The sequence below is a fragment of the Procambarus clarkii genome, chromosome 24 (genome assembly GCF_040958095.1).
Source record: "Procambarus clarkii isolate CNS0578487 chromosome 24, FALCON_Pclarkii_2.0, whole genome shotgun sequence".
Taxonomy (NCBI): Eukaryota; Metazoa; Arthropoda; class Malacostraca; order Decapoda; family Cambaridae; genus Procambarus; species Procambarus clarkii.
In genome coordinates this window covers 19,382,296-19,395,828 of record NC_091173.1, presented here as the reverse complement: position 1 = coordinate 19,395,828, position 13,533 = coordinate 19,382,296, and the positions used below count along the sequence as shown (strand labels likewise).

The 13,533-nt window shown below is 36.7% G+C and overlaps 1 protein-coding gene across 1 annotated transcript; it reads right to left on the bottom strand.

Annotated features, from left to right (window-relative positions):
* Positions 1-3,758: 3,758 nt before the first annotated feature.
* Positions 3,759-13,308, bottom strand: pths (probable ATP-dependent RNA helicase DDX47). The gene is made up of 10 exons (XM_045747763.2): positions 13,237-13,308; positions 12,467-12,560; positions 11,321-11,485; positions 10,818-10,984; positions 9,181-9,300; positions 8,164-8,280; positions 7,608-7,831; positions 6,271-6,403; positions 4,778-4,906; positions 3,759-4,108 (listed from the first exon to the last, which is right to left on the bottom strand). The coding sequence occupies exons 1-10, from the start codon at positions 13,270-13,272 to the stop codon at positions 3,983-3,985; spliced, it is 1,311 nt and encodes a 436-aa protein (XP_045603719.1). The 5' UTR covers positions 13,273-13,308; the 3' UTR covers positions 3,759-3,982.
* Between the last annotated feature and the right edge of the window lie 225 nt (positions 13,309-13,533).

The following is a 13,533-nucleotide window of genomic DNA, read 5'->3' as shown; positions in this document are numbered from 1 at the left end:
GAGTTTGTAACACCAGTACGACTGGAAACCAAGCAGAGCTCGACTGCTTTATCAACTAAAAATAGCCAGCCAGAGTTGGATTTCAGTTAACTAGAGACGTGAAGGGTCAAATGACTTAAAAAATTCACATAAACGTTGGTATTTGTCACGTAACCGTCTCGGAGCATGACTAAAATGATAAAACGACTCCTCACTGCATTTAGTTTATTATCCCCCCCCCCTTCCATCTAAGCAAAGTTGGGCAAATATTGATTCAGTTAAATAAATCAGCATCCAAAAGTTAATCGGGCAATATTTTTGCCTGTTGGGTTACGTTATGTGAAGAGCGAGCCAAATGTAGGTAGATACCCAGCCGAATGTAGGTAGATACTCGTCTGGATACCCACAGCCCGCCAACTTCCCCACCCTGCCCAGCCTCTACCAATCTCAGAGCACCAATGAAAAGCCATTAACTCACCTGCACGACCGACTTGTTTAACTGGCCATCTGCCTCTCACTATGTAGGCATCTAAACTGAATTTATAACCAATTTTGATGGCTCACCTGCCTATATCTTCGTCTGAAGATACAGTTCACCATTCTTGGGTACAGGAAACCTATTACTTAGGTTCACCGAGGTGCCTATGGCCAAGGGCGACTGGCTGGACCGGCCACCAACCAACTATACCGACTTAACCCTGATTGGTGCTCGCTTCATTCACTGTGCAACGCCATTGGCTTATCCACATATGCTTTAATGATCCTAATAGCCTTGTTTAAGTGGCAGTCTCAATTGAACCGGCAATTCAAAAACGCTATTTCCATTAAGCAAATTTGTTGCATCGTTATCGTTCATATTCTGAATGTTAAAGTTCTATATTCTGAACATTCTATATTATGAATATTCTATATTCATGTTTAGAATATATCAACCGGCTCAAGCTATCTAGCACATAGGATCACACTATTGTACACTAAGACTCAAGGCGTCATTCACAAGTTGATTATGTAATTCGCATATCAAATTGTTGTTCACAAGAGCAAAATAATTCCTTTATAAAGAACGAATGACCTCATAAAGGTTCATTTCATGTAACGACTAAAATAGCCAACTAGCCGCAACCACCTGAAAAAAGTAATGGAAGCCAGAGTGGAGTCCAGATATTCCAGGTGCTTGTAAATACAACATATTCAAAGTCTGATTTTGAAACCATAGCACAATCCTTAAATCAATACAAGCACAAGGACGGTAACAAGACACAATGGGAGAGATACCTCGACAGCAGTGATGCCAAAAGCTGTTTTTGCAAAAAAAGGTCAATATTAAAGGTCAAAAATCTTGCCTTCTCTTTCAACTGAAACTAGGCAGATTGGATTTTCTGCAAACAAATTTCTTTAGAGGTGAGAACCCATTGAAGCCTAAATAATTAATTCTGGTAAGATTGAATACACGTCCAAATTAATATTTCTACCTTTTATTTGTAAAATTTATTACCAGTATTCTTTTATTTTAAAAGTTAAGAAAATATACCTTAAGAATACAATTAATAGATGAAGTGCATTTGAAAGTTGTCGTATGTGTACTATGATCATATTTGTGATCACGATAGTAATAATTTTGTTTTGAATCAGAACAGATGCTTATCTGTTGTCTTGCTTCGTTACCCCACCACTTTATTGGTAGCCGACCGTGCTATATTTTAAGGTACAATGCCACCTCCAAAGTCTACAGTTTTGGATTTCCAAAAAGTTGCCCCTTTCTTGGGTTATTTACCACCACTTTTTGTTACTTTTCCAGGGTTAATGGTCAAATTTGGGACCTTTATATAACAGCAAGCAATACATGTTTATGCATATTTATACATATAAACAATTACCGGTATTTTGGTGCGGTATATTATTTGTAACGAATAAATTTACAGAGCAAAATTTTTACTTACCTTTCTAGAAAACAGGCTGGGCTTCTCAAACCTAGTGCAGTGAAATACTATGCCTTTTCGCATCATGCCGTAAATACACACAATGCTGCATAGGCCGCAGAAACTGCATCATCTAGCTGATCATATTTACATGCTTGCTTCTGCTCTCCCTCTTATTAAAAAACCCCATATTAATAAACTCCCTTGTTGTTTAATATTGGAAACACTACTAATGTTAATACCACACTTCTCTGTGAATCATTTACCAGATTTTTTTCTTTGAATCCACAGTCATAAAATTTCTTTTACCCTTGCCACTCTAGGTGGATGACTTGGTTTCATATTCCCGATAACTATAATCCAACAATGCTGTGAAACTGCTCGAGTAATGAGAGGTCACACTACGAGTGACCCATACATGCACTCAGCATGACTTTAAATGTAACTAAAAATTCTCACAAGACTTTTTGTGCAATTTATAACATATTACAAGCTCAGTAAGTCATTTGTAAAATAAAAATGCATTATTTTGAACAAGACTTACAAATGAAAATGCAAGAGTAGGAAAATATGAAAAAATGCGATTTGAAGAAAATTACGGTGACGAAATGATTCAAGTTTTCACTACATTCCCTACGAAATCCTTATTAATAATTTTTGGAGGGTAAATCCGGTGTGCAAATTTGGTCCCTTGTTTAGAGGGAGGTCCAGATATTGGAGGATGCACTGTACACCACAGTTTTTCAGCATTTCTTAATTACAGAATATAAAAAGTCCCATCTTTATATACATACTCTGGCAGTGACTCTCATAACCAGTCACTGCCAGAGTATGCCATTAACAAGGGAGATAATAAAATTCACCTTCAGTTATATGAATTTAGCTATTCTGTACTTTTCATTAAATATGTGGAGGAAAATAAAACTTCTCTCTCCTACTTGACAAGTTTCTAGACGTGTCTCAATTGTAGCATAATGCACAGTTATTTGACCTATTTCCTGAACTATTAATAAATGGGAAAGTTCTTGCATGTGCACTATAATCAAAGTTTTGACACCCCAGATTATTATCTGGGGTGTCAGTGAGGGGTAGTACCTCTGACAGGGAACAGTCGCACCTTTGGGTGGTTTCGCCTGCTTTAGTACCCACCAGCACTCAACTCTCACCTGCGGCTCCTAGTAGCGGTTTGGATGCAACAGCGGCCACGCCCCAGTAAACTACTTCGACTGGCAGGTGCAACCAGGTGAAGGTAGCCGAAGGTTTGAGGGCCCTCGGTGAGTTAAGGCTACCTATTATCTCCTGCTATCTCGACTTGTCTTGTTGCTGGACAGAAATAGGCCAGGATAAGAGAGTGAGGCTGGTGATTTGCGCAACTCTCCCTCACTTAAATTGAAGTCAAGCGCCAGTCATGATCTCAACCCATATTCTGAAGTCATGGCCATCTTTGACAACGAAGGACAAAAATCATCATCAATTAATGGGAACATTTAAGCCCTAAAAAATCTGTACAAGCAATAGTTATGGTGGAATTTAGGTCTGGGGTTAGGTATTGGAACTAGATAACCTAGCCAGTTCCATGTGTAAGTGCATTAATTTGTTTCCTCCATTGCTAGGCATTACCCAGAGAACACCCAAATGTGGTAATGGTAGGACCTTCTACCCTATAATTAGTATGAAGCATCTTAGAATTGTCAACAAATGTTTGGTTATACAAAAATGTAAAAACTCTTTCACATTTTGCTATATATTAACCACAATGATCATTGTTATACACATTCATCTTGTGCTTACATGGCCGACCAGGGTAAAGCAGTCGAAATGAAATGAGAGGTAATAATGAACAAAGTGACAATAATACTATTTTATCTTTACAGTTTTAATATAACATTAACATTAGATGAAAGTATTTTATTTAACATTTTAATTTGCAGGTAACACTTTATAGTACAGTACTGTATACTGAAATACACAAGTCGAAAAAAAACTGGCACCATTTCATTAACAACACAGGAAATGAAATCCACAGCACCCTTCAAGTTTTAAACATTCTGCATTACATGTACAGTACACAACTTAATAAGTGTTTACTTTTTAAAATTTTTCCTTTTGTTCATCCGGTTCCGAACACCCATGCTTTCTTCAGTGTCGTCGCCAAAGGCGTCCCGCTTCTTGCCTTTCCTTCCACCTTTCTCGTCCAGCCGAGACATCTCCTGCAGAGACTCCAAGTGTTAATGTGGATAAACTGGGTTATAATCAGGGTTTCAGATAATCTTTTATTAATTAAACTGGCTGGCTTATTTATGCTTACATGTTTGTATAAATATACAATAAAATAATCACATGCAAATACAAGAAAGCATAGAATAGGTCTTTCCTAGGAGAGGGAAGGCATCACCGGAAAAAGTTAAAAGCAAATGAGTCAGAGTGATACATGAAAATACTTGTGTGCAGTGAGGGGTGACAAACAAATTGAAATGAGCTTTGACATAGAAGTGGTGCAATGGTACCACACTTGCCCCGTGCTTCACGAGTGATTTTGAATGGATTCAAGCTCTGGCTAAGAAGGGTCAATTGGGCCTCAATCCATAACTCTTTACTCCCTTTCATACGGCAGTAAGTGGAGACCAAGTAAGTTGTTAACCAACTGGTCAGGTAGAGTTCCAGGGAAAACAGTAATGTAAGGCTTACAATGAACCATGGGAAGAGGAAGCTCTAAGCCTGCTAAAAGGTATCAGAAGTCATTTATGCCTGTGAAGCACAAGAAGGTACAGTATTTGTGTGTAAATAGAAGGAAAAGGCTTCAAGAGAATGCAGTAAGGGCTATATCTAATTTCATGACGTTTCTGCCCACTTATCAAAATCACTGAAGAGTTCCTTACCAGTTTGGCAAATCTCTCTGCTTCCACTATTCTTTCCTCTAAGACCAGAGCCTCTTCTTTAACTGTTGGATACACATCAAGCTTTGTGTCAAGGAGCTGTTCTATTCTCTGATACACTTCCACTTCATACTGAAAATGTAATTAATGTTAGTAAATTGGTAAAATTTTCCCCAGACCTACATATAAAAGCAGTCTCTAATCACTCTTCTCTAACTATAAGCCTCTCTTTCCCAACATGCAAAAACTTAATTCTTAAAAGTTTGAAGTGAATGTCACATAATAAAATGTATTCAATCATGTTGAATACAAGTATGAAAATTATTAATATCTGCTTGTAATTTTCATAAAGTTTTTGACTGGGCAGCAGTAAATAATATGATGTTTAACAGTGATAAGTTCCTGGTACTTAGGTACGGTAAAAATGAGGACCTTAAACATAATACAGGGTACAGAACATAATTAAATCTGCCAATAGTAGGACAGCAACATGTAAAGGATTTGGGAATAATGATGACTGACGACCTAACGTTTAGGGAGCATAACCAAGCAAATATTGCGTCAGCCAGAAAAATGATAGGATGGATTATGAGAACTTTACAAGGCTCCTGCAGGCTGTGTTGTATCAGATATAGGAGTTTTCAAAGCCCTTGCAGGTTGTGCCAGAACATAGGTAGACATCTTCAAAGGTTCATGTAGGCTTTGCAATGGGTCAACCCAGAAGTAATGACCATGAGGGCTTGTAGGTCACCAGCAGCAATGGCAAAAGAAATTTCAACACTGCTTTTTGTCACTCGTCTTAACTATTTATGGGCTAAAGAAGATTGAAAGTGATTCGAGACAAAGGTCACCCAGACCTATCCATCAGCATCATAAAATCAGACACATCATCTATAAGATGTGGAGCACTTCAATTTTTTTTTTACAGTAATAAAGGCATATTCTTGATTGCTGTTTAGAATAAAAGTCCCTTAACATGGCGTACTTCTTAAGATGGTAAAGGGTCCAAAATATAACAGTTTGTATGAATTAACCTGGATAAAGATCAGTACGTGCAGAGAACATAAATATGGCAGCATGGTAAAGGAAAAATACATGAGACTTCGGAAACTATGGACAGCCTGTGGCAGATAATTGCAGAATCAGGCAAATATTTTAGTTATTGACTATTTTTTTAAGGACAAGACAAAAAAAAAACCCTCTGAGGAACAACTGTAGAAGAACAAGGGCTTTAATACCCAGCTTCCTCTATGTTCACATCACTGATTCATTAAAGTCCTGTTAATCAGTAGTTAACAGTTCAGAGAAAAATTTAATTAACTAGGTTAATAACACATTTTTAAATAGATGTTAAATAAAAAAAAGGATTAGTCATTATAAATCATTACTACAGTAATGATTTATATGGTACAGTACTAAAAAAAATCTGTTCTGTGAATTTCTAAGTGAAAATAAAATCTATATAAATTTACAAAATGCTGCATCCTGTACCATACCTGTGACACAAAGGTGATGGCAACGCCAGACTTGCCGGCACGAGCAGTTCTACCAACGCGGTGAATGTAATCCTTGCTGTGCATCGGAACATCAAAATTTATCACGTAGTCCACACAAGGAATGTCCAAACCTCTGCAAGATGAAGCAACATAAGACAATACTCCAATTTATCATCATAAGTTTCCCAACATAAATTTGTTTAAAGGCTACTAAGCCTAAATTATCTTGCCTGCTTTCACTTCCATAACTTTTCCTGCCTGCTTTCACTCCCCTAGCTCCTACTCCCTTCTTTCAATTCCATAACAACTCCTCCTTGCCTTCAGTTCCCTAACTACTCCTGCTTGCCTTCCACTTGATCTACAATGTATACAGTATGCTGTTTTATTACTTTTTAATTTAGCTAAATATTCTACAAATTATAATGCATCAGTAATTAATGCAATAAATTAGCCTGCAAATTATAAATGATTTCTGTTTAATGTGTGTTACAACCATAAGGAGAAATGTTGTAAGTAGTTAGTGGTCATTTGTTGGCAGGGGCAAGCAAACACACACATACACACAGTTGTGTGCATTGTGTTGTGCATATGTAGCAGCTGTATGGTGCCCAAATCTCAAGAAGCACATAAATAAACTGGAAAAGGTGCAATGGCATGCTACAAAATGGCTTACAGAACTGAAAAACAAGACTTACAAGGATAGACAGGAGGCATTAAACATGCCAAAACTTGAACACATAAGAAAATGAGATATGATCACCACTTACAAATCATTAACAGGATTTGACCAAATTGACAAAGAGTAATTCCTGAAACCAGCAACTTCACGAACAAAAGGATGCAGATTCAAGTTAAGGAAACAAAGTGCCGAAAAAATATAAGAAAGTTTTTTTGGGGCAACCAGAGTGGTAGACGGTTGGAATAAGCTAAGTGAGAAGGTGGTGGAGGCCAAAACCATCAGTAGTTTCAAAGCGTTATACGACAAAGAGTACTGGGAAGACGGGACACCACGAGTGTAGCTCTCATCCTGTAACTACACTTAGGTATTTACTTGCTTGCTTGCTTGCTTACACACACACTTACATACACACACAAAACAGTTCTTTAGCTTTTTATCAGTGTATCAGATATATTTGCAATGTGCAAGCTTGGACATTATTTGAAATTGAATATCAATTGAATATTATATTAACAATTTTAATATAATTTAATAAGCTGATTGTCTCCTTACCCTCCCTGTATTTATCAATATAGTAGTTTCTACTATCTTAAAGTAAAAAAAACTATTTGATTTTGAAAAATGTGACATGTAGCTTTCAAATAAGCTTTGTTATTACCTTGAGGCCACATCTGTTGCTAGAAGAATAGATCTTTCTTTTGCTTTGAACTTATTTAGTGCTCCAAGCCGTTTGTTTTGGGACATTTTCCCATATAGCGGAATAGCAGTGAATCCCAGGTTTCGCAGCATTAGTGCAGTTTTGAGGGTTGATAGCTGAGTCGCACAGAAGATGATAACAGACTGGTTTCCAATCTCATTCAAGATGTACGCCAGGTATATGTGCTGCAAATATGTAAAGTCATCAATATCCAAAATAATACACTGAGGAATCACATTACCGTGATATAGCAATGAGAGAATCCACAGGAGCTGTGATGAGGATTTGAACCTATGTGCTGGGTATTCGCAGATGCACGCTCTAGACGACTACGCCACAACATGGCCATGACCATGTCGTGTCGTAGTCATCTAGAGCGTGCATTTGGGAATATCCAACGCATAGGTTCGAATCCTCATCATGGCTCCTGTGGATTTTCTCATCCAAAATAAAGTTACTGAATATAGGGCAAAATGTCAGAAGCGTATATAAATTTCTCTGAGTCTTTAAAACTTACTTTATGTTTGCATGGAATGAAAAGCATATACTGCTGCAGCTTGGTTACTGTCTGGTATTTGGATGACACCTCCACTTTCACAGGATCTTTCAAATGTGCTCGCTGTAGTTTGTTAACCTGGTTAAGATCATTAAAAATTAATTATATATAGGGGCAATTATGAAAGGAAATCTGACAGTGAAGTAACAGAATTGTGGAAATCTGGCTTCTAAAGATCAAAATGATTTTTTAACATTTAAAAACTTGAAAATATAATAAAGTAGACAATTATAAATAAAATATTGAGAGTACTTTTCAGGGTTTGAATGTGATCCTAAAACATTAGACTGAACATGGATGAAGTATAATTAACTTGGATGCAAGTGATGTAAAGAAGAATTGTTGTAGATGATGTTTAAAGGCCTTTAACCAAGAAAGGCAAGGGGGCATGTGCAATGAAATCCTTAGATTCTTAGGTCCTTTTACCTTTGAAAACTGTGTTTCAAAGCATAGGGAGTGGGGAATATGCTAATGTAGTTAAATTTCCTTCCAGACAAGTTCTCTTGGTAGTTGTCCTTCATATGTCAAGTTGAAATCAGCCCATAGAACATGAAAAATATTAGGGTGTGAGTATACAGCGGTACCTCAGCTTATGAATTTAATCCATTCCTAGAGACGGTTTGTAGCCCGAAAATTTATAAACAGTTACCTTACCAGGAACACACATGACGAGTGCAATAAAAACTAAATTCCAACAATTTGTGCTAAATAAAACAAGATTCACAAATTGCTCCGAAGTAAGGACTATAACAAATAAAATATCCAGAATATTTTTAGCAAATGTTAAAAAAAAATTATCATAATTAAAAGTGACTAAAATAAACTTAAAAGAAAAAAAAAATCAATATGGTTTGATGCGAGATCACATGCATAAAGATCAATTATGCGTGTGCAGATTCAGGCCACATATTAGGGAAATTTCAATGTCTTCAAAATGACAACTGAAGAGTATAACTATATACACTATCAACTGTTCACCTTACTGGTCATGGTGGCAGAGAAGAGCATTGTGCGCCTCTCACGAGGCAAGACCTTCAGTATCTTGTCAACCTCCTCTTCAAAATCCATGTTAAGAATGCGATCTGCTTCATCCATTATCTGCAGAAAAAGACAGCTTTAGCTCTACCCAGAGCAGCACACCATCACACATCACAACTTAATACAAGGACAATTTGCTTGGGCTGAAGTAAACTCTAATTCAACATTTCACTATAAAATAAAACGGTAAAGACCTCTTTTAGCATGATAAAATTAAATCACCAATTTGGCCAGAGTTTGTATCCTAGCCAGTGAGGATTGATTAGGTGCCAGTTTTTAACTGTATGCCTCTGTTCACCCAGCAGTGAATGGGTACCTGGTTGTTAAACTATTTGATGGGTCATATTCCAGGGAAAATTAAGATTAAGGACCTGCCCGAAATGCTATGCATGCTAGTGGCTTTACATGAATGTTAGAGCTCTTGTATATATAAATAAATGTGCAACACTTGTTTTCTTTGAAATGGTCTGAAGAATTTGGTTTTCTGTAAATGAAATTCTAGGGGGATGCTCAAATTGTTTTCAAATTTCACATTTGAGAATAACACACTGTTATAACCTAACCTAACCATTGATAGAGAGTAGATAATGGCACTACTGTAATTACATATTGCTTTGAAGTGATTACTTCAAGGGTAACCCCCCCCCCCATCCATGAGGACAGGTTGCACTAAAACATATCTTATAATTCCCCCAAACAATTTTTTTAGCACATTATAGGCATAGCTTATCAGGGAACCAACCAAGGTATCAGGAGACCAACCGGAGATGACCTCGGCAAACTATCTATATCGCTCAAGACAACAACTGGCCTGCTTGTAAAAATTTTCACCATGCTTTGCAAATTACCTGCCAGAAAAGTATGAAAGTTATGATCGCTTTCTTTTTTCAGTAATGTAGACTGATAATGTGTTCACATTTCCATATGTTTTATTTTTATGTTGATAATACTGTACATGAGGAATGATGAGAAATACATGAGAAATGTTATAATGTTTATAAAAATTTGTACATTCAGTGCCTTCAGGCAAATTCTATTATCAAATCACATTATATTTCTAGCAAACTTATTTGTGAACATTTTGACACCAAACTTATAGTAATAGCTCAAAAACTGTGGAAACATTAGGTGAGTATAAACATTTATGCAGAACCCTGAGATTCCGGGAACATTTATGGTTGGGAAATTGCTGACAGGTCAGCACATTAAAATCCTAAGTAATTTTCAATATGTTTTCAATGCATGCTGTAACTTCAATAAGATTTGTTGGGTACAAAGAGTATAACTAAAGCCATAACCCCTGCTTTCCACTTCCCCCCAAAAGTAACAAGCAGAATGTAGTCAAGTTGCTTGTTTCTACAGCAAAATAGCAGGGAATGGTGTTCACTGTCATTCCATTAAATAAAGTTAAAGACACCAACACAGGATGCAACGTCACCAGATTTCAGTCTACCGTGGGCCATTATTAAGGTATTAGCTACTATAATTATACGAATGTACCCATTTAATTATAGATTTACGCTTTGGAATAAATGGAGAGGAGTATGATGCATGGCGAAAAGTTAATAAATTCTTACCAGGTACTTCAGGGCTTTAAGGTTAAAACCCTTTGTTTTTTCGAGGTGGTCCACAAGACGGCCGGGTGTTGACACAATTATGTGGGGCCGCTTTCCGAGCTCCAATGCCTGCTGAGTCATGTCCAACCCTCCCACAATAACTACACATGTTACACCCACTGCTTTACCTGTTTTAGCATAAATTAAAACAAATTTAATAAAGAAATACTGTAATATAAAATAAACAATGAAATTTAACCATAACATTGCTAGGTTACAGACGATCACTAGATTAGGTTCCACAGATCTTAAAAAGTCCACTCTTTCCCCACTTTAAAGACAACTTCCCCCCTGCAGTACTTGAACTTTCATGTTCAAACTTCCCCTGAAGTACTGCAGTTATTTTAATTTTAATATTTAGTGCAAAACAGCTTTATCGAACTTCATTTGTTTAAGGCAAATATAAAAAATGGGATTCAAAGTACAACAGATACTAGCAACCAATTAATATAAGAGCAACTCACCCAGAGCCTCAAACTGCTCCTTAATCTGGAACGCCAATTCTCGAGTTGGCGTCAGAATGAGAGCAAAGAGTCGTTGTGGTCGAGCTATTAGGGCCTGAAGTACAGGGATACCAAAGGCTCCTGTTTTCCCAGAGCCAGTTTCTGCCAGGCCAATGACATCTTTATCTAAAAATATACAAAACATTTAATAAAATTTTTTACCACTAGTATATGTATTACAGTATTTCAATATTTTATTATACTGTCATTATTAAACGAGTGTACAGACCTACAGTAGTACTGTACTCTGAAATGTTCCATATTTCACATCTCTATTATCCTATTGAAATACATAGACAAATTAATTATCAAACAATCCAGCAAAATGAATCCACATCAGTAACTACCAATAGCTATGTTTTAATCATATTTAATCATAGCTAATCACTACTGTATTTATTTAATAATTTGTTGCTATTACAGTTCAATTTCTTAGTGTATTTACCTCGCCACATAATAGGAGAGATGTTATTAGAATACTTTGCAGTTTTTGCATAGGCCATGCCAGCCAAGAGAAGTTCGTGTTCAAACTTAGTAAATATTATGCCATTTTGAAATTTTATAAGCAATGTCGAGCTTGGCCCCAGGCCGGGCTCGGGAGTAGAAGAACTCCGAAACCCTCTCCATGTATGCTCCAGGTAAGGTGTTAAATACTTATGTTTCACTAAAATAAACATGGAAGTAACAAAACTCATAGACAAATTGATAATATCATTTTGATAATACAAATTTTGCACATCATTTGATTTTCAATTAGACCTATTCAGCCAAGCCATGAATAATTAAGTGTGGAGAACAGGTCGACAGCAGTGCATCAAGAATTTGGAAGTTATTCCAGTTTCTTAAGCATATTATCAGTACTGTTATGGGATTTTAATTTCACACAGGTTATTGAAAAATGAAAAAAGACATTTAATAATCAGATAACTAATTTTTGATGAGAGAAAATGTTGCTGTAATTCTTAGTCTCTAAAGACTTATATATATATGCTCACTGTATAACATTTTGTATCCCTATGGATTCAGAAAACTGTATAAATAGTCCATGAGAAAATAAATGAACAAGACTATGATAAACTTGAAAAAGACTTAGAAAACAAGAGTTACCTTTCAATGCCAATGGAATTGCTTCTTTCTGGATGGGTGTTGGTGCCTTCCATCCCAGTCGAGAGCATGCTTCACACAGTTCATCGATGACACCCTGCCACATAGGAAAGAAGAGAGATTACTGTAGCACATAGAAACTGTGTTGGTACAACAGATCTGATGTATATATAAAATCACATGGTTAGCAATGAATTTAACACAAATGTATAAACTTCAGAGGTGTACAGTTGTTCAACATCCTCCCAGCCAGTATAAGAAATATTGCCGGAACAACCGTGGACATCTTCAAGAGAAAACTAGGTAGTTTTCTTCAAGGAGTGCCGGACCAACAAGGCTGTGGTGGATATGTGGGCCTGCGGGCCGCTCCAAGCAACAGCCTGGTGGACCAATCTCTCATAAGTTAAGCCTGACCTTGGGCAGGGCTTGGGGAGTAGAAGAACTCACAGAACCCTATCAAGCAGCATCAAGGTATAAGGAAAAAAAAAAGACATTGTCCATGTTATGAATGGAACTGTCAGAGAAGAATTTGATTTTTAAAGGGAAAACTATTTTCAGCAAGTAATACTAGCGTATCCCGGGAAGGTCAGCACTGGACCCCCTCGCCACACACAACCAACCAGATAACTGTAGCGTTAGGCCGCATGTTTATGGCTAGAAACTTAATCTACAGTGCGACCCTATCATCATATCTTTGATAAAAGTAAAATATCATAGTCCTAACGCCAAAATCTATTCATAAATGTCTTCAAAACCACTAGAAAAATGCATACAAGGTCCTTAAAGCTGACAATGTCCTCTTCCTCCATGCTGGGTTGTTTTGTTTACGTTAAACACCATCTTGGTCAGCGTCTGCACCAGTGGATCCACATTTTTTTATTTTTGTATATGATTAAATACATAAGATATATAGATTATAATATATAATTTATATATTATAAATTTTTATAATAATGAAAAGTGTAAAAGAGCAATAATTTGTCTTTATTTTAGGATCAGATATAGTCATTTGAGTGTTGCAGCCGAAGCCGCTAGTTTATTGGAGAGCTATGATGAAATTATGACGTCAT